At 39.1% G+C, this 21,385-nt stretch overlaps 2 protein-coding genes across 3 annotated transcripts; both read left to right on the top strand.

Annotated features, from left to right (window-relative positions):
- Positions 1 to 1,179: 1,179 nt before the first annotated feature.
- LOC131310984 (phospholipase A I) lies at positions 1,180 to 12,493 on the top strand. 2 transcript variants are annotated; one of them, XM_058338284.1, is made up of 18 exons: positions 1,180 to 1,957; positions 4,204 to 4,351; positions 4,538 to 4,616; positions 4,736 to 4,889; positions 4,981 to 5,190; positions 5,281 to 5,526; positions 5,626 to 5,788; positions 5,870 to 6,130; positions 6,220 to 6,341; positions 6,691 to 6,852; positions 6,949 to 7,141; positions 7,260 to 7,396; positions 7,817 to 7,955; positions 8,163 to 8,366; positions 8,473 to 8,953; positions 9,590 to 9,806; positions 9,907 to 9,996; positions 11,865 to 12,493. In XM_058338284.1, the coding sequence occupies exons 1-18, from the start codon at positions 1,358 to 1,360 to the stop codon at positions 12,309 to 12,311; spliced, it is 4,053 nt and encodes a 1,350-aa protein (XP_058194267.1). In that variant the 5' UTR covers positions 1,180 to 1,357; the 3' UTR covers positions 12,312 to 12,493. The 2 variants fall into 2 exon arrangements, with proteins under 2 accessions (XP_058194267.1, XP_058194276.1); XM_058338293.1 differs by having other exon boundaries at positions 1,855 to 1,957; positions 4,186 to 4,351.
- A 1,363-nt stretch (positions 12,494 to 13,856) lies between these two features.
- LOC131311088 (cardiolipin synthase (CMP-forming), mitochondrial) lies at positions 13,857 to 19,557 on the top strand. Its single transcript, XM_058338417.1, has 8 exons — positions 13,857 to 14,371; positions 16,765 to 16,831; positions 16,952 to 17,026; positions 17,162 to 17,213; positions 17,429 to 17,514; positions 17,598 to 17,672; positions 18,687 to 18,781; positions 18,931 to 19,557. The coding sequence occupies exons 1-8, from the start codon at positions 13,941 to 13,943 to the stop codon at positions 19,022 to 19,024; spliced, it is 975 nt and encodes a 324-aa protein (XP_058194400.1). The 5' UTR covers positions 13,857 to 13,940; the 3' UTR covers positions 19,025 to 19,557.
- Positions 19,558 to 21,385: the final 1,828 nt, after the last annotated feature.

The following is a 21,385-nucleotide window of genomic DNA, read 5'->3' as shown; positions in this document are numbered from 1 at the left end:
AACTTAAAGGATACAATTATGACCATATAAATGTAAAAAGATATTATTGCAAGAGTTTTTGAAGAAAATAAGATACAATTGTGTTTTTTATTTAGAAATATTCTAATATTACTCCATATGTAAATTACATTACAATGATGACCTCAATTTTGGACCAAAATTCGGGGGCCGGAAGCGGCCGCTTTTCCAACGTACCTCATGAGCCGGCCTTGACTCTATAAAAAGACTATGAATTAACAAAAGATCAAGTACTATTTTATTTGGTGACTTTCTCTCTCTAAAACCAAATCTCTTTATCTTATTCTTTTGATAAACTTTTATATATGAGATTCAAAATTCAAACCCGAAACACGTATAAGTTTTGCTTCTTATACATTTGATAGGTTAGTTGAGCTCTCTTCTTTTAAGGAATGAAAACTATTATACACAAACACTATTAATAACTTTGATTGTCATGTGATTACGACATAGACTAATGACCTTGATGGAGATGAAGTAACAAACCCAAATTAAATTTCTCAGACTCAAAACACAACATTGTAAAGTACGTGAGGTGATGAATTTCAATTTTAAAAGTCTAATAAAAAAACGGAAGTTTGTTCAAAGTATGTTCACATCTACGGAGCGCAACGTTTTCTTGCATGACAGATGCACATAGCTAAACCTATGAATAATAATTTGCATAGTTGAACGGGTATATACCCAAGCATATATATTAAAAAAACAAAACCCAAGCATATATATTTATTAGAAAAAACAAAGTCTAATAAAAAGCATTGGTTTAAAAGAGCAAATTCTCGAAAATATAGTTTCGCCTTAAAACGTACTACTTTAAACATTTGCTTTTATTTCCGGGGAACTAGAAAAATCAAAACCAAGCAAAGTGGCCTAATACAATTTTAAAAACAATTCGGTGCATGTGGGAAATAAATAAAAATAACGAAAAAGTTTGAAAAAGAAAAAAAAGAGAGAGAGAGAGGATTCCCAAGACTCTCATACGACGTCGTCCAGGTTACTTAGCGAACCCGCATCAAATTTTTCTCCCTCATAAACGGCGTCGCATCTCTCGTCTTGTTCGTTAAACCCCAAGGCCCCAAACCATAAAAAAAACTGATAAATGTTAGTAGTACTTACTAAGTAACGATTTCCCTCTCCCACATATATATATACGTTCATCCGTTCAATGTCATATTCCTTGATCTGTAAATCTCACCTAAACCACTTCTCTCTCTCTCTCTAGAATTCTCTCTCTAACCAAATTTATGAATTAGAGTACATTTCTTCGCATTCCTCAATTAGTTTCACGTCCGATTAGATCGCCCAATGCGATAACGGAAGAAGGAAGGAAACCGTAGCCATGTCGTGGGGGCTGGGGTGGAAGCGCCCGTCGGACGTCTTCCACCTGGCGCTGAACTACGGCGCCGAGGAAACCCTAGACGACCGCGGAAGCCGCACGCCCTCGGCGTCGGCGTCGTCGCGATCGTCGTCGCCGCCATTGTCGTCGTCCTCGAGGTCGTCGTCAGCGTCGGCGATCGTGGACCAGGAGATAGGGTTTCGGATCGATCTGGACTGGACGGCGGGGGCCGACGACGAGGATCAGGTGGCGCTGAGGCTCCAGTCGCAGCTGATGGTGGCCTTGCCGCTGCCGCAGGACACGGTGGTGGTGGAGTTGAAGGAGTTGGAGAGCTGTGGGGATCGAACGGGGGATGGGGCGGAGGTGGGGCTGGAGATGAAGGTGGTGAAGAGGAGGGAGCCGCTGAAGGCGGTGACGATGACGAGGGTGGGAGCGACGGGGCAGATGAGCGACGGGATTGGGGTGTTTACGAGGTTATTGAGGTCGAATTCGGTGGCGGCGGGGAGTGGTGGTGGTGGAGAGGGAGTTGTGGCGGTGGGGGGGTATCCTGCTGATCATTGGATGAGTGTTACGGTGGTTAGCCTGTGTGGTTGTGGGATGTCGGTGAGTGTGTTTTTTTTCGAATTGTGTGTTTGCAACTTTGCATTGTTGCTTGATAAATCAAACACACACACGAGAACAATAGCATCCAAAAATAAAATCAATCGCAATACGAACTCACTGTTGACAAATCGGCCAAACCAACAAACACACGCTGCGCGGAGAATAATCAAGGATAGAAAACAAGAACGTAGAACATAGAGATTTTTACATGGTTCCCCAACTTTGAGGTTGAGTACATCCACGGCTCGCGCCAGTTTCCATTAGGTGTCTCATGAATAAAGAGGTACAAGTCACATTGGCAGCTGCGTATAGCTGATATTCATAACTTATAAGTAATAAATGTTTATGAGCTGGGGTTTACATCGTCAATTGCCATAATACCCCTGTCAGGTTGACAAATCGAATCAGTTTCACATGCCCAACAATCACGACACATACATATGTGGTTTGACAAGATTTCTTATAGCAATATTTGGTTAGATTACCAAATGAAGTAGAGCAGGACAACATCAGCTGATAGGGTGACAATTTGAGAAACACACGCCGGTTATATGTAGTTCGGTGTAATTGCATCTTTCAAGTTTTTATTATGTTTACAAATGAAGACATAGGGTACAATATCGGCTTATAGGGTAACAAACACACCCAATAGCAATCACATCAACAACTCATGACACCCACTTTATGTGGTTCAGCAAGATTGCCTACGTCTATTTTTTTCCTATATTACCAAATAAAGACGAGGGGGCCCAACATATAGGGTAAGAAACACACACGCAATATCACCAAGAATAAAACCAATCACGAGAATATCTGTGGTTTTGAAATATTGCCAACGTCAGTTACTTCATAGTACAGTCAAATTGTTGCTTCATCCTACACCAATTTTATGGAATTGCTAATTTTGCGAGCATAAATGACCACATGTTGTCTTTTGCAGATGGTAAAAGTGGGTTTTAGTCAGAGGGGAGAAGAGGTGTTAGGATGGAGGCTTAATTTGTTTTGTTTTGGAGATTAGTGGTTATTTTTTCTCCCGCTATGAGTAGTTTGCTTGGTTGAGGAAAAAACCTTCTTCGCACAAAATGCCCAATAGCTTCCTGCTAATTTTTTGATCGAATTTAGTCAAAATATGCATTATTCGCGTGTGAACTTGCACACGCAACGCGTGTGCCCTGGCCTATAGTATACCTAATGAAGAAGAGTACAACCTCAGTTGGTAGAGTAGCCATCATTGTATAACATTACATCAATCAATTATCGCCTTACCATTAGTGCTAAAAAGTTAGATCTGAAAATGTGAGGTGAAGTATCAAATAATAATCAAGCTCCACAAACCCACTATGTATCTGTATTAGATTTTGTCTTGTTTGGCTGTCCAGAAAGCCAGAGGAGAAGGATTTTGTAGGTCGTGATGTTTGATGTTTCCACTTTCCATTAACAAAAAGGGAAAAAGAGTGAAGCTCTACATGCTGGGTTTGGCTTGTTTTTGGGTAATTTTGAGGACAGAAACTTGATAATTCTCAGCTTGAGGGAGAGCATATTCATGTATGAGGGAAGTCTTTGTGCAGATACTTTCTAATCTAAGGTTTTCCTTTATGCTTAGTTACATTCTGGATTAGAGCATTGCAGAGACTGTTTTGTTACGTTTGTTTGGAAAAGTTCAAGTCACCAAATGTCCAAATTGGAGATTGATGTCATATTTGAAATAATTTCCTGCATAACTCGCTGGCTATCAAGGCTACATGATTGATGTGCTATTCATCGACTTGAATTTTATGTAAACTTTTTTTTATTTTTATTTTGTACGTGGTTTAGAAAAGGCTTTTTCAGTATGTCATGTTCCTGTTGTGATTTGGATGCATTTACAGACTGGGATGTTTTTTGCACTATGTTTTGTAGAAGTTTAACTAAGGCATTCAACAAGGCGTGAACTCTAAGAATGACATTTGCAATTTGGCTTTTGAACTTTAGGTGTTTGTTTGCGTTAAATTGGGCACTTAAAAGACAGTCAGTCTACCTTCTCTGCTAGGGAAGCATCAAAGTGTTGCCTTCGAATCTATGACACATTCTGGATCTTTAATTGTGGCATAGTTTGAAATGAATGAGAAAGTTTATGCTGCCTGTCCACTTAGGACTTATTATGATGTTCAATAAGCAGTTCTATTCTTAGAGGAGTCAAAAAGTACAGGCTTTGATGAATAATGTGAAGGGGAATAACCTTTTTATAGTTCGGCACTTGTTGACAGGTATTGCCGGTAGAGTTAACTCGACTGCCACTTCTTGAGAAGTTATACCTTGATAACAACAAGCTTTCAACTTTACCATCTGAGCTTGGCGATCTGAAAAACTTAAAAGTTCTGAGTGTTGACTATAATATGCTGGTTTCAGTACCTGGTAAGTTCAGAATTTTGGTTTTTCTACCTCCTCTGAAGGGAAAAAATCTGGCTGTCTTATCTTACAACCATATAGATTTGTTCATGGTCCAATAAACTGAACCCAAAACATATATGCAGACCTCAAGGGCAGATTTCTAACATACTACTTATGCCTTCTGTTTGGCTTTGCCTGAAAATTTAACAGTTGAACTGAGACAATGCGTTGGACTGGTGGAATTATCTTTGGAGCACAACAAGCTGGTCCGGCCTCTTCTTGATTTCAGGTTATTTCAGGAGCAATTAATGACCTTGATTGGCCAACACTTGTCATACTATTTTGAACGAAGTTTTTTTGTATCTTTTGTTTCCTCTAGGTCTAATATTCCTCTCGATTTAATTTCAGGGCTATGGCTGAGTTATACATTCTTAGACTATTTGGTAATCCCCTCGAATTCCTACCAGAAATTCTGCCGTTACACAGACTTCGCCACTTGTCCCTTGCAAACATCAAAATTGTAGCCGATGAAAATTTGAGATCAGTGAATGTGCAGATAGAGGTATCAACGGAATGCTTGGGATTTGTTTCTTAGACCACTTTAGCCCTGACAAGTTAAAAAAGGTTTTTATTGACATAGGGAATCGTGGCAGGTGGAGAACAGTTCTTACTTTGGTGCATCTCGACACAAACTGAGTGCCTTCTTCTCACTTATCTTTCGTTTTTCCTCTTGTCACCACCCACTGCTAGCATCTGCCCTCGCAAAGATAATGCAAGATGAAGGAAACCGTTTATTTGTTGGTAAAGATGAAAATGCTATTCGGCAGCTCATAAGTATGATAAGTAGCGATAATCGCCATGTGGTACGTCAGTAATTCTAGTTTCGATCATCGTTTTGTCTCTTTTCAATATTTCTGTCCAATATTTTGTCTAAACAGTTCTGTTTTTATCAGGTTGAACAAGCATGTTCTGCTCTTACATCTCTTGCTGCGGATGTTTCTGTGGCAATGCAGTTGATGAAATCTGACATCATGCAGCCCATTGGAATAGTGTTGAAATCTGTTGGCCCTGAAGAACTTATTTCGGTGTTACAAGTTGTGGCCAGCTTAGCTTTTGCATCTGACAGTGTGGCTCAAAAGATGTTGACAAAGGATTTAGTGAAATCATTGAAAGTCCTATGCGCCCATAAAAACCCGGAGGCAAGTCCTCTTACATCTGACTATCTGAGTAACGCTTTGTTTCTATGGCTGGCCTATATTACTCACAGTTGTATAAAATGACGATTTATCTTTCACTAGGTTCAAAGGTTAGCTTTATTAGCGGTTGGAAATCTAGCCTTCTGCTTGGAGAACCGCCGAACTCTTGTTACTTCTGAAAGTTTGCGGGAACTTCTTTTACGTCTGACAGTTCCATCTGAGCCACGTGTCAATAAAGCTGCTGCCCGTGCTTTGGCAATTCTTGGTTTGTGCCTACATCGGTTGTTTGTTTATTTCCACTTTCATTCTGGTTTGACCTGGCATTCCTAATGTTATGCCTCCACAGGGGAGAATGAGAATCTGCGGCGCGCCATTAGAGGGAGACCTGTTGCAAGGCAAGGACTGCGCATACTTTCAATGGATGGGGGTGGTATGAAAGGTCTGGCGACTGTACAGATTTTAAAAGAAATTGAGAGAGGAACAGGGAAACAGATACATGAGATGTTTGACCTTATATGTGGCACATCAACGGGTGGTATGCTTGCTGTTGCTCTTGCAATCAAACTAATGTCTCTGGAAAAATGTGAAGAAATATACAAAAATCTCGGTGGGTAACCTGTAGTAGAAATGAGCATTGGAAATTCTGTTCGATTTCTTGAATAATTTTCATTGAGATTATTTGTTGTAATTCTTCAGGAAAACTTGTATTTGCTGAACCTACGCCAAAGGATAATGAAGCAGCAACTTGGAAAGAAAAGTTTGATCAGATTTACAAAAGCTCGTCGCAAAGTTTTAGGGTGGTTGTTCATGGATCTAAAGTATGCCAACCCTTTTCCTCTAATTAGTTCCTCTAAATTATTTCAGGGATGCCGTTTCTTTGAAATTCAGGATTTTTCCAGTGTTCGATAGTATAAAATCTTTGAATTTCCTTTATAAAAAGTATCATCACTTGCAAAATTTGATATGGTCTCATAACAAGCATTCAGTATTTATGGAGACATAATTTAGAAAAAAAATCTTTTTTGTGTTCTTGGATTCGCAAAAAAGGTGAAAAGTAAAAAAATAATTCCATGGGCTACATGTTGAGAAATATGTGGGAAGATGGATGGAAATAGGGTAAATCTCTCACTATACCCTGTAGTAAGATGACTTATTTTTCCATTGCAGCACAGTGCAGACCAGTTTGAGAGGTTGCTAAAAGAGATGTGTGCTGAGGATGATGGTGATCTCTTGATAGAGTCAGCAGTGAGAAGCATTCCCAAAGTGTGTGTTGTGTCAACTCTAGTCAGCACGGTGCCAGCTCAACCTTTTATTTTTCGCAATTACCAGGTTCATATAATGAGTTCCATTTTTTTTGACATGGACATATTATCATTTTTTTTGTGGGTTATCTGTTTGATAAATTATTTATATGTTTCTGTGTAGTACCCTGCTGGCACACCAGAGATACCTTTATCAATGTCAGAAGGTTCTACTATAACTGCGCTAGGAGCAGCTACTACCAGTCCTCAAGTTGGATACAATCGCAGTGCTTTCATTGGAAGTTGTAAGCATCACATATGGCAAGCTATAAGAGCATCATCTGCAGCTCCATATTATCTTGATGACTTCTCTGATGGTACTCTCTTGCCAGGCTTTAAGTTAGCCATTTTACTATGTTTTGCATTGATTGTTCAGTGTTTACATTTCCTTCTTTGTCCTTGCAACATTTCTGCCTTCACATTTTTGGCACACAGGCGTACACCGTTGGCAAGATGGTGCTATTGTAGCAAACAATCCTACCATATTTGCCATTCGAGAAGCACAACTTTTATGGCCGGATACAAAAATTGACTGTTTAGTTTCCGTTGGATGCTGTTCAGTTCCAACAAAGGTAACCGCATCCAGCAAACTTTGTTTGCTTTGGAGATTTTTATAGTTTCTGATTTTTATGTTTGTGGGTGTTAGTGTTACCAAGGTTTCGAAGAAGACAACAGAAGTTGTTGAAATGTTGTGAAAACTGTGCACTTACTTGAATTTAGTACATCTTTCTGGACATTTTTTTATTGTGTTCTTAATTCATCAAAAGATAATTTAATAAAACAAAGGGAAATTGCTCTGGAGTTTTGTGCTATGGATCTTAGACTCTTAGTCACAGATTTTTATTGAAGTAAACGTAGAGGTGAAACAGCTAATAATCCCCTTTGTTTGTCCGCTCATATGTGGATTGAATGGTACGTTGTGCTCTTTGCTGCAATAGAACTGTATAATATTCTCGGATTTTAAGTTTTAATTAGAATGCACACTGTTGTAGATTCGGAAAGGTGGATGGCGTTATTTGGATACTGGGCAAGTGTTAATCGAGAGTGCGTGCTCAGTGGACCGAGTTGAGGAAGCTTTAAGTGCCTTGCTCCCAATGCTTCCTGAAATACATTATTTCCGCTTCAATCCGGGTAAAGTTTGTCTGGCCATTATTGATCAACTTTCACTATTTGCTGAAACATCAAGAAAGAGTTCAATTGTTCTTTGGCGCTATTTTAAAGTTTTATGAGTTATATCAGAGACTGATGTAGATTCTGGATAGATATAAAGATGAATAATGGTATTGTGGTTGGATAGTGCTTTCATAATTGAAGATTTTACGTTCGTTTGCATTTCAGTGGATGAACGTTGTGATATGGAACTGGATGAGACCGATCCTACGATCTGGAAGAAGTTAGAGGCTGCAACCAAGGACTACATCCAAAACAACTCTTCTGCAATGAAGAGTGTCTGTGAAAGATTGCTCCAGAACCAGCATGAGGAGAAGTTGTCAGAGTATATGAAATCTCAACACTTACCAAATGGAAAGGCTTCAAATGCTGGTACAAGTGCCAAATTCCTCTATCAGCTTGCTATAAGTTTTGCTCTTTCAGATGTTCTTTGTATCATACCTAATTTTACCTTTGATTACTTTTTGGTCTTTGGCAGCGCTGAAAGAGAATGTTCCCTCGCTGGGTTGGAGACGTAGTGTATTACTTGTGGAAGCGTCTCATAGTCTTGATTCAGGAAGAGTTTTCCACCATGCTCGGTCCCTGGAAACATTTTGTAGTCAAACTGGAATAAGATTCTCTCTTATGAATGGACTATCAGGGACAATCAAGGCTGTACCCGGAACAACATTCCCAACGCCGTTTGCATCGCCTCTCTTCACTGGCAGCTTTCCATCAACCCCAATTCTATACAGTCCGGATGTTGGCCCTCACAGGATTGGTAGAATAGATTTGGTCCCACCTTTAAGCTTGGATGGGTCCCAATCTGCGAAAACAGCTGCTTCACCACCCGAATCTCCCCCAGTTACCAAGCAGCTCTCCGTGCCTGTAAAATCATTGCACGAGAAGTTACAGAATTCACCACAAGTTGGAATAGTACATTTAGCTTTGCAGAATGACACATGTGGCTCAATATTAAGGTCGAATTTTCCCTCTCTTGTTCCTCTTCTATGCTGCTTTCATATGTAAATGTGGCCATACTCAACCCTAAGTTTCCGTTTAGTTTGAAGGAAAATATTTTCCTCATTTTTCATTGTTTGGTTGGACAAAATATATGTGAAATGTTAATTTGAATATCTTATTTTTCCATGGAGAGCCTAAAATATGTACATCTAAATTTCCCTGTCTTTTTTCCATCGAGACCATCTTCCACCACATTCAGAATTGAGTGTGGCTGAACCCATGCAGAGTCGTGATGAAATTAACTGTTCATCCAACATGCCCAGCTCTCTCTCTCTCTCTCTCTCTCTCTCTCTGCTTACACAAGTATATATGCATGTGTGTCTTTTTTGTGGTTGAGGATAGATTCACAATTGGCTGTCTTGGCACAGTGTATCCCGGTTACATTGACATATCAGTAGGTCTCTGTGATTTGATGGACGGAGCAATGACTAACTTTTGCTTGAAATATATTTTTGAAACTGGTAGCCAAACACCAGGATATTATTAGAAAATATACTTTTTTGGCCAAAATCTTTTTGCGTGATTTTTTTCTGGTGTTAAATATTCATAACGAACAAATGGAGTCTCAAGTTTGCTCTGGTTTTGTAATGTAGTTGGCAGAATGATGTCTTTGTGGTTGCTGAACCTGGAGAACTGGCAGACAAATTTGTACAAAGTGTTAAATTTAGCTTGCTGTCAATTATGCGGGGCCGGCACAGGAATTATACATCAGCCATTACAAACATAGCAACTCTTGCTGAATTAGTTGCATATAGGCCTTATTTCCAGATTGGCTGCATTGTCCACCGGTATATCGGACGCCAAACTCAAGTATGCTTCTTTGGCTCATGCCTTTCACATTTTAAATTTGTTGGCTTGTTGTTAGCAACTAAGAAATACAAAAATGCCTGTTTTTCTTTTTTCTCTAAAGGTTATGGAAGATGATCAAGAAATTGGGGCGTATATGTTTCGTAGAACAGTCCCTTCTATGCACTTGACGCCTGATAATGTTCGTCGGATGGTAGGTCTTTTGGTCTTACTTTTGAGTGTCCCTCCTTCCCTATCACTCATAATAATCCATTTTGTCACAATGTTAGTTGCTAAATATCCGCAATTGTTTAACTAGAGTTTTCTCTCTGATATGTTCTGGTTGAGATCGAGATAGTATTTTCCTGGCTTGATTGAAGAAAGCTCCTGTAGTTGGCCATCTTCTGTGATCCATACCGCTTCTTTCAATTCGATTTAAAATTGCACAGGATTATTTCATTGGTTAATAAAATGCCGAGATATTTGTTTTATGCTGCATCAAGGGTCAGCCCTGAGCCCATACCTCTTTGCCTTAGTTATGGATGAATTGACTAGACAATTTCAAGAGGATATTCCATGGTGTATGATGTTTGCAGATGACATTGTCCTCGTAGATGAAACCGCTAGAGGTGTTAATACGAAACTTGAAATTTGGAGAGAAGCATTAGAGTCAAAGGGTTTTCGGATAAGTAGGAGTTAAACTGAGAATATGGTGTGCAAGTTTAGTGGTACTAGTAGTGCGCATGAAGAAAGAGTGATGATCCAAGACCAGGAGATACCAAAGAGTGATCATTTTAGGTATTTACGCTCAATTATTAGTAGAGATAGAGAGATTGCTGATGATGTGACCTATAGGATCCAAGTGGGGTGACTCAAGTGGAGAAGCACTACTGGTGTACTATGTGACAAGAGAGTACCTACAAAATTGAAGGGAAAATTCTATAGAACTGTTATAAGATCAGCGATGATTTATGGGACAGAATGTTAGTCTATTAAGAAACAACATGTGAGCAAAATGAGTGTAGCAGAAATGAGAATGTTGAGGTGGATGTGTGGTAAAGACTAGACGAGACAAGATTAGAAATGAAACAGTTCGTGAGAGGATAGGTGTAGCACCTTTAGAGGAGAAGTTGAGGGAAAATAGGCTAAGGTGGTTTGAGTATATCTACCGTAGACCAGAAGATGCAGTAGTTAAGAGAGCGGATAGGATAGCTCTAGGTAGCAATGTTACGGGGAGGGGTAGACCTACATTGACATTAGATGCTGTAGTGCGCAAAGATGAGTATAATGGGTCTGTGTGAACAAGTGGCACTTGACAGAGTCCAATGGAGGAAACGGATTCATGTAGCCGACCCCAAGTGATTGGGACGTAAGGCTCGGTTTGGTTTGGTTTGGTTTGGTTTGGTTTATTTGTTTTAATTCTGGTGAATGCATTTTGTTTTCGGTTGGCCTTGTTTACTAGTTACTGTGATGTCGGCACAGTCAATGTATGGAGCTCTTATTTTAACTCTTTGGGAGGATGTTTCCTCGTGTTAGGTTATGTTCATAATCAAACACTTGGTAAAGTTGGAGATTCCCTGATCATAGTAGCTGAATGTTTAGTGACATCTAATTGTACCATATAATCACTACAATGGAAAGAGATCACTATACAATTACCTATGATGATAAGTAGACCACGCAGAATAGATGACAAAATGCCTCATCTAGTCCAAGAAGTAGAGAAAGGAGCCCCTGTGTCCCCGAGAATTTGGAATACTATGATCTTGAGTGTGCAACAGAGGACCTAAAACCTGGCTTTTCTTCACCCTGTATGAATCGGTTAGTCTCACACTGGCTTGTGGCCTTCTGTAACCAGTTTTACATCATGTAGTTCCTTACAATGTAGACCCTAGGATATTATTCTCTTTGAATCTTTCATCGTCTTGTCATTTACTTTATCCATATTGTTGCCGGAATTATGTGCTTGGTAACTCCACAAGGAGTTATCTCCCTAGTTCTACCAGTCTTTATGATATTTGGGTGGTTCTTCTCTCCGTTGTGATTTTGTGCCTGATGCGTTGTATTTCTGTTGAAACTTAGGTTGGAGCCTGGAGGGACAGGATCATAATCTGCACTGGCACATACGGGCCTACCCCTGCTGTAATCAAGGCGTTTATAGACTCTGGTGCAAAAGCAGTTATATGCTCTTCCGCTGAACCCCAAGAAATGCAGTTAACCACATTTCAAGGATCGGGTGACTATAATGCTCTGGAGAATGGGAAGTTTGAGATTGGAGAGGAAGAAGTAGAAGACGAAGAGGCGGAGCCTGCCAGTCCGAGGAGCGATTGGGAAGATAGTGAACCTGAGAGAAGTGGGGACCGCTCAGCGGGGCTTTGGGACGACGACGAAGAGGAGTTGTCTCAATTTGTCTGTCAATTGTACGACTCGTTGTTTCGGGAAGGTGAGAGAGTGGATGTAGCTCTCCAACATGCCCTTGCCTCTCATCGGAAGCTGAGGTTTTCATGCCATCTTCCCACCATGCCATAGTTCATTGATAGCTTTTACACAAGAATGTGGAATTCAAGGGAAATTTTTTTGTACAAAAAAGGAAGAGAAGAAGAGTATATACAGGTATCAGCGAAATAATCGAGATAATCAGAGCGAACATTCAATTTTGAGGCTTACAAACAAATATCTTGTTTGTTATAATAATATATCCTTGAGTTCAATCAAGTGTTCTTTTTGGAAGTAAATTTGCTGAACCAAGAGTACATTGAGTAGACATGTATATGATGTTATGCCCTATCTCACATATCTCTTTTCTGGAAGCCTAAATCCTCAATATGCGCAGAATAGTGATCATTTATGTTGGTGCTTTTGGGAAGAGGGTTAAATGTCTAAAACCTGCTCATTCGAGCATCCGAATTGCAATCGTTTGCCATGTGCAGTAAGATGAGAAGTGAATACTTGTTCTTCCATTAATGGTGTTGTACTATCACTTGGAATGTAGTTTTCAGAATATATTTTCTAGCTGTTTTTCATACTCTGAAGCGTCAATTTTTCGGAAAAGAGCCGAAGGAGACTGTGAGAAGCCATTGTTGAAAGCCTTTAGCAATCTCGGCTGTGTTTGGTGAAGCTGTTCAAATCCAATGAAATTTTGCGAAAATTTTGCTAGTAGATCACAGGCACTCCGTGATGACACCCTCCTTCTGTCCTTGGGCGCAATGGTTCATTTTGGATGATGAGAAGACCTTAGAGCATCCACAATGTAATAATCAAAATTAAAAGGTTGCTAAAGTTAGTAATGTTTGCTCAAAAAAGTGCTCACATTATAATAATTAAACTTAGCAACCCTCTTAGCAACTCATCAAATTTTGACATTTGAATAACCAAATTTAACAACTTTTACCAATAACCAAAACTCAATAACCAAACCCAATAACCAAATTCAAAACTGAAAAATTAAAAAACACCTCACATTATAATCGTCTCATCGAGACGAATAATTTGGTGTGGTCGGGTGCGTGATTAGAACTCGTTTGCAATTGGACATAGATGCATTGAGTATTGTAGGGTTTTTTTTATAGGGATACAAAAATAACCAATGTGGAGATCAAGTTTGTTAGGTTTGATTATGAACTAAATGGATAATCAAATGCTGACGTGACACATTTTGATTATCGATTTTGATTATTTCCATTGCGGATGCTCTTACTCACTCCTGTGATGCTTTTTATTGCAGGCCTTTTAGGGGGTCAGGGCTATGGATGGCTTCTGGTTTCTCCGTGCTAACTCTAACATTTCTACAAAGCTCCCCTGATGTATATCGTTGTGGCAAAAAAAAAAAAAAAAAGATAACAAACAAAAAGTTAAATAAAGGTGGCTTGCTCGTATTTTACCCATTTTTTCGTCTGTTCATCGTGAAAGTTAAATACCGGTACTCTGACGAATAACTACGAACCGCAACACCGACCTTCGCAGCATGTGTCCGAAAAGTGGAGTCCGCCCACACTACACAGTGCATGAACCCACCCTTATTATGAATATGATTATATGAGTGTATAAACGGGTGTGGTATTAAAATGTTTGCTCTCTCTGAACGGCTAAACCCCTGCTAAACCTTACCCCTCTCTCTCTCTCTCTCCCTCTCTCTCTCTCTCTAGCAATGCGTCGTTAATGGCGGTCTACAGATCTCTCAAAACCCTAATCCGTCGAACAACCCCTGCCAACAAATTCTACTTCACATCCCCCTCTCCCTTCCCATCTCCCACGTACTCTTTCCTCTCTCCTCTTTCCCGCTCTCGCTCTCTCTCTCCTCTCTCCAGATGGATCACCCCCTTCCACGGCCCTCTCTTCCTCTCCTCTCCCCCGTGGAAGCTCTCTCAGTCCGCCACTCCCCTTTACTTCCAATCCGACGTCGTCCTCGTCCCATCCATCCCGGCCTTGGAATTGCTACGGAGGCGGAAATTTCCGGTCAATTTGGAGTGCGATCGGATCGTTAGGAAGGAACCGAGCGAAAGCGAGGCTGGTGAGCTTGTGGAGAATTTCGTGAATTTGCCGAACTTGATCTCGATCGGCCGATTGGTCTCCGGCCCGTTTCTCGGATGGTAAAAATTCGCTATTTTTGTTGTGTAATATCTTGTTATCAATGTGATATATGATTTGGCATTAGTTTCTTTAGTAGAATGTACAAATTCTTGTTAAAAAAACCTTCAACTTGTTTTGCAAAAGTAAAAAATTATGACATTACCCTAATTGTTTTGGAAATATACGGAATTTTATTTAACTTTGTCTAAAAAATAAGACAGAAAAAATATCAAACAGTTGTCCTTTTGTCTAAAGTGTAGTATTATATGAACTTTTTCCACCATCGGTTCATATTTTTATACTTTTCCGATTCATCTCGTTGAGACGAACGATAAACTCCAAAAATTACTATGAAAAGCTGAACAAAAAGTTACGAAAAATAAAAAATTCTGTAATAAGTTCTGGACAAATAAGTTAGCAAGAAACCAGCCTAAATTTTTTTGTCGTGGCAATAGTCAGGTTTGTTTCCGCTATATGGTATTTTAGTTGATATATGTGAGGAGAATGAGCCGCGCAGAAATCCATGAGAACATGTGTTTTAGTCCATTTAGTCTAGTGGAAACAACCCCTTAGCATTGGTGTTTTTAGTAGAATGTACAAATTCTTGTTAAAAGAATCCTCAACTTTAGGTCGATCGTGAATCGCTTGTCAAACTGGAAAGACGTTGCCTATTTAGTGTGGGTCGTCATTTGATTTTCACCTTGGAAATTGTGGAGAACACGTTATTTTGTGGGGAGTGATTATTCAGTGCTCCTAAAGCACCGATGCTTCAGGTTCATTCTCCGCCATATATTGTTGGCATCACACACTTTGTTATGAAACCCAAAGTTATCAATCCCGTACCGGCTGGCATACCATTTTCTCTACTGGAACGGTACCGGTGTATATCTCGGTACCGTTTTGGATTTACCGCAATATATTTGTTCATAATTTTATATACTTCTAATACTATTTTTGTATTATGTGTACAAATTAAAGTCGAGCTAACATGCATACATATAGAACTAAATTATTATATGGAGCATAATAAAATTTTATTAAATGAAAAATATTGGACAAAATATTAGAATTCAGAATTACAATATTCACACAAATTACTAGAAACATTATGCAAATGTTGTTTGGGGTTCTTATGTAATAAATTGTAGTTGTAATGTGTAATCCCAGACAATTCTTACGTTTCCCAAGCTCTGGACAAGAGGGTTTTTGTTGTCCTTTTTCGTACCCTTAGATTAGGATCCAAGGGCCAGCTGGTACCTAGTCTGATTCCTACCATTTACTAGGGGCTGCAGCACGGGAAAAAATAAAAACAAAGTGTAATTTTGTACCGTCCGGAACACCGAAAAATGTCCAAAACAGCCCGGTATCGTCCGGTACGTCCGGTATTGGCCAGAACAGTCCGGTATTTTAACCAGAACAGATCTCTAGTCTTTGTGTTCCGTTTAAGCTCCGGTATGGTACGTACCGGCCGGTACGAAACGGATTTCACAACTTTGATGGAACCTTCTCCAATGTGTGGTGGGGCTGGAGAAGGACGCTCGAGCACCACGTTGTGGTGTTCTTAGAGAACTTTTAATAACTTAAGGATGAAGGGCGGTCATGGGATACATGTTAATAAATAATGTTATTGCTCGAGATTAATATTGATATGATTGTTATGCAAGCATTAACTCCAACGAAATGAGGCCTGTTGTCTATTTTTAGCGACTGGAGCACAATTTTTTACTCCATCTCCAGCTATTTGGCTACGCATTTTACCAATTTGCATTTTGACTACCTGCATGTAGCTAGCTTTTGGAGGGTAGAGAAATTTTGTTAACCAATAAAAACACCACATCATCAGCTATCTTAATATGTGTTTATCTGTACCTATCTAGGAAAAATCCTAGTAGTTTTGGGGCACTTTATATAAACGACTGGTTTTTTTGAACTGCAATACTGCATATATAAACAGCTGATTAGGCAAAAGAAAATTGTCTAGTATACTTAATGTTTGTGTACTTTACTAGTGTTGGAGGCGCTCAGTAGCCAATAGTGTAATTGCCTTCATACGTAGAGTTAATAAAGAATGGCCTTTTAGAAAAGAGTTGCTCTTTATTAACTCCATTGTAGATTCCTACAGATTCGTTGATTAAGTTGCCATTGATTTCTACAGCGTTCTCTTCATGATGAATGTGCTTCCATGTCCATAATTGGGTATCTTTTTGCTTTGGCAGTATTTTGCGTTGGACTTTTTGTAATCAGCTCATATCAGGAACCTGAATGCATGTTTGAAACTTTACATGACCTTTTATTGTTCCTTAAAGTTCTATGTCAAAATTTTATTCTAACCTATATATCCATTTCTTCCTCGCTAAGACTTGATCTGGTTTTCACATGAATTTCTCGTGAAAAGTAGATTGTGCTTTTGCAGGATGATCTTACATGGAATGTATCTTCCTGCATTTGTCGGACTAGCTATCTCTGGGGCATCTGATTGGGTGGGTATGAACGAGTGTGTTATCAATCATCATAATCTGCTGTGTATTAGTTTTTTAGGACTATCCTTACAATCTGGATGTGAACTCTACTTGCTTTCTGTATCTTCGTTCATCTTGTAGCTTGATGGATACGTGGCTAGGAGAATGGGAATCAATTCTGTTGTAGGTTCTTATCTTGACCCTCTTGCAGACAAGGTAATTTACTGTCTTTTCTTCTGAAAGCTCAGTGGCATTGGGAGACCGGCAGTTCTCCATAGTGGGGTTTCTGGTTCATAGAGACCTACTTGGTGGTTGGATTTGTCTAATAGTTGCCACCCGTAATTATTTCAGGTTCTAATCGGATGTGTTGCTTTGGCGATGGTAGATAATGGTCTTTTACACCGTAAGTAGAAGTGGTATTTCTTTGCTGAGTTGCTATTAGACGTAGTTTGAGATTTAAATGATCATGAAACCATTAACAAAGAGTATGTGGTGTGAGTTTTGGTCATGGCAATTACACTACTCTGCTCAAACTGTAGCAATTCAAACCTTGACATAAAATCACATAAAACATAGTTTCATGGATTCTATTTTAATAAGGTTTGTTTGGTTGTGAAGCTGGACTCGTTGGCCTTGTAGTGCTGCGAGACGTTGCGCTTATTGGTGGTGCATTTTATAGAAGAGCTAGCAGTTTAGGTTTTGAGGTGAGTTTTACCTACCTTGGCATGTCAGTTGGACTGAAATGTTGGTTGACTCACATTTTTTGAACTGAATCTTTTTATCTCAGTGGAAAAGTTGGTCAGACTTCTTCAATATTGATCGGACCCGTCCCGAGAAGGTTGAGCCTCTGTTTCTCAGCAAGGTAAGCTTTTCATCCTCTGACTTCATTTATAAACTATGATGTAAGATATTGCAGTTTACTTAACCTAGTATGGTAGGTAAGCTTTGAATTTTGCGTCTTGATTATCAAATGTGATATGACACTGTCCTTAGCCTACAAAGGCATCTGTTCCGACAGTTTTTTCTCTCCCTTCGAGAGCAAGTTTGTTTTTCTGTTTGCTATTTGGGTGGGGATGAGCAACCAGACAGCTGGAAACACAAACTCAATACTTTATTCAACTAGTCAGGTGGTGTCCTTATATTTATGTCTATCAAATTCTGGTTTGCGAAGGCCAGAGATTGTGTAGCTGCACTTAGTGCACTGAAAATTTGGGTTTGACTATTATGGAGAGGACATTGATAATGGTTGTGATGCGAACATTCTTGTAACCAAAAGTAAAATTAAAGGAGATGAGAGAAGAGTCCCACTTGGGGGGGGGGGGGGGGGGAGGGGGGGTGGTGGGCGGTGGGGTGGAGAAGACGTCTGATTGGTTCTGATAGAGGAGAACCTAACCTGTTTCTTCACAATAGAAGACTTTTAACCATATTCAACTTCAACTACCACTTTGTTGATTCACCACGGTTATATTTATAAAAGAAAATTAAGTACCCACTAGCACATTACCCTACAAATAGGCAACTCAGTTACCCCACTATCTAACCAACTCCTATCACTACTCAATTTCATTGAATGCAAATTACTTGAATAAAATAGGTAAGTAACGCATTGTTGGCTCGGGTTGTGTTCAAGTAGTGTATTGCAGATTCTTCTAGCATATCGAAAAGAAAATATGGTCTAAGTTAGCTGAAGCTAAGCCTGTTCAGTCAAACTGAATATGGAAGGCTATGCATGTCATCCTTGAGTTTGTCCTCTAGAGTCTGGACAGATATTGTGAGGGACGGAAAAGAGAGGGAAGGAAGAAAAAGACCAAAAAATAGCAGACATGTATTCAACTCTCCAGTTTCCGCTAAGTACTTCAATCTTGACACTTGGCAGGTTAATACAGTTTTCCAACTGGCCTTAGTTGCTGCTGCTCTTCTTCAACCAGACTTTGGGACCCCAGAAACCGAGGCATACATCACATACTTGAGGTATCCTATTTTGAAGTTAATTCTTTGTTTCTCTAGAATTGCTCACATTTTAACGTTTTGTAAGCTCCAAGTCTCTCTCTAGTTTTGATACTCTATGATTCAATAAGTAGAACTCCGTCGAGCCCACTATACTTCTCAATTTCATGCAGTTGGCTAGTAGCTTCAACAACAGTAGCTTCCTCTGCAGCATACGGAGTGCAACATTTGAGGGGTGGATATGTGACAACCATAGGGAAGCATTAGCTTGAATTTCAAGCTAGAATTATAGAGCAACTCGTTTCACCAGCTTTGAGAAGTGGTTTTTCCATGACATCGGGATAACTGAAATAGACCTGAGGCCATTTAAGTTGTGTTTGGATCTTGGATTTCTGGAGGGATCTATGAAGGAAATGGAAAGGTAAAGGGATTTCTCGTTCTCTATTCACCTCGTGACAAATCATTCTCCTATATTCTTTCCTCTTCAAATTATTGCACGACTTGGAAATTCAAGTTAAGCCTTAAGTCGCCTCTGGAACCGGACCCCAACACACGGGCTTAGGTCATGAAGCAAGATTTCTATGTACCTTTGAAATGGTGAGAACTTTTGGATATGTTAAGTCACCATCGTCGCCAAAGAAACACACAGTTGTAAAGATCATTTTGTTTGGAATAGGCAGGAGTGATTCTTGTGAAACACTTCATGTACATATATAACTGAAAAGAAGCATAATTTTAAGGAAACACACAAACGTGGGTTTTCCGTCGTAGTTTACAATCCATGGCTCTGGTTGATTCCTAGATTCTCTTCATTTTGTTCGTAGTTTATTTCAAGGTAATTGAGATATTGATTTTAGAGCACTTGTTTGTCACTTTTCATCAAAAGAATGGAACGCTGTGCTTTGTCACCCAAAAGTGTGCCCATTTCCAAGTTTTTTTTTTTTTTTAATCACAACTTTATAATGCCCATTTCCCAGTTGAGATGATGGATTTCCCTAAACTTCAATTATGTGTGTAAATGCTGGAGTTGAAGTGTATGGATCCAGAGGAGGAAGGGAAAGAAAGAGAACATAGAGGGGGAGAAAAAAGGAGGAAGAAGAGCACAAGTGTTACTTAAAAAGTAGTAGTATGAACAGCAACACCATTCATTAACTTTTAAGCAAATAAGCTAAATAAGTTAGTTTAACAGTGCTAGCAAACGGGGGGGCCATTGTTCATTTGCAGGAGTCACGATCCATCCCACAACTCAAAGATTCTGGTGTGCTAGTCTACCGGATGCGAAAAATGCTAGCACTGAGTTTTGAACCCCGTGTCCCTCCCTTCCAATACTACTCCTATCGTTTTGCCGCAGTTAGTTATTGCCACTATAACCTCCTTTGCCGATATAGTATTTCACTACCTCTAGTAATAAAACCGCCAGCAAAGTCAAAATTTGGCGTAATGATTTACCATAGTAATGTTGTATAAAAGCTCTCCATTGGTTGGTTGTTAGACGGGCTTTAATGGGTTTTAGGGAGCTGCAAGAAATTAGTTTTGAAGTAAACATACATACATACATGCTTGAAAAAAAGTAGAAAATAAGTGCCGAAAATGAATATACTTCATGGGCTTCAACTGAGCTTTTTGTTCTGTTTTAAGCCTAAGCATAGTGAATTAGTATTATTTTCAATACTTATTAACCAGAGGTAGCCGTACTTCTCTAGGAGAATAGGAGAAGTAAAGGAGTTATGGACAACCAAAGATAGTACTCCGTAGTAAACAAAGAGCAACTGGATTTCAATCATCTTTCTTAATTGGAGAGTGCACGAATCTAACTCGTGTAATCAATTTTTTTTTTTCTTTGTGAAAGATTGTATTGATAAACGTTCAGCGATACTTAAGAATTTGGACAAAACCAAACTAATCGTCTAACAAATACAAAACGAGTAAATCACAAGGCAATCGATGTCTTTTATCTTAAACCAGACATGGCTTGATGCAACAACGACACTTTTAAACTGTTTAACATCTAATTAAGAGTAGAAAAAGTGCAATACACCTCGCGCACTTCACCTTTTTGCCTATGTTAGGCAAACTTTCTAAATTACCCTCTCAATCAAATACTAGCATACAACATGCAGTGCATCGTCATGTGGGACCTACTTCGAGATTCTATACTAATGATCTGAATTGTTTAATAACTATAAAATAATTATTCGAGTGGTTTTGGAAAAACTCGACCAAATTGTGTATTTGTAATTAATTGATCTATTTCGTTCAACTTTTTTTTTCCAGAATTCAAGCCCTAAAATCTGAAGTAATCTTTAAGAAAAGTTAGAGAATTGTGTGCTCGGTATTTCCTTAATCTGAACCGCAGATATAGCAGGGTATGTTGAGAAGAATATTTATTAAAAAAATTATCTTTATTGAATATCGACATGTATTGAAACAGTTCATATTTTTTTTATGAAAAATGATCTTGGCATTTCACTTTTTTTACAGCGACGTTCCAAAATTTGTCTTTTAGTATTACTTACTATGTATAATTTCTAAACTAAAAGACAAGTTTTCATCGTAAAAAAAATAAGGTGCGAAAATCATTTTCTATTTTTTAAATCATCTTTGCGTTTTGATACCTATATAAGGCAG

Source organism: Rhododendron vialii, chromosome 2a, assembly GCF_030253575.1.
Source record: "Rhododendron vialii isolate Sample 1 chromosome 2a, ASM3025357v1".
NCBI classification, from domain to species: Eukaryota; Viridiplantae; Streptophyta; class Magnoliopsida; order Ericales; family Ericaceae; genus Rhododendron; species Rhododendron vialii.
The sequence above is the reverse complement of the archived record's forward strand: the minus strand, read 5'-3'. Positions and strand labels throughout refer to the sequence as shown.

Excerpts from the sequence above, each read along its gene's own strand:
- LOC131310984 (XM_058338284.1), top strand. The coding sequence starts at position 1,358 with ATGTCGTGGGGGCTGGGGTGGAAGCGCCCGTCGGACGTCTTCCACCTG. Across the intron at positions 6,853-6,948 it reads TTATTTTTCGCAATTACCAG|TACCCTGCTGGCACACCAGA; the intron begins GTTCATATAATG and ends GTTTCTGTGTAG. Across the intron at positions 8,367-8,472 it reads TGGAAAGGCTTCAAATGCTG|CGCTGAAAGAGAATGTTCCC; the intron begins GTACAAGTGCCA and ends GGTCTTTGGCAG.
- LOC131311088 (XM_058338417.1), top strand. The coding sequence starts at position 13,941 with ATGGCGGTCTACAGATCTCTCAAAACCCTAATCCGTCGAACAACCCCT. Across the intron at positions 14,372-16,764 it reads TCCGGCCCGTTTCTCGGATG|GATGATCTTACATGGAATGT; the intron begins GTAAAAATTCGC and ends GTGCTTTTGCAG. Across the intron at positions 17,027-17,161 it reads TTGACCCTCTTGCAGACAAG|GTTCTAATCGGATGTGTTGC; the intron begins GTAATTTACTGT and ends TAATTATTTCAG.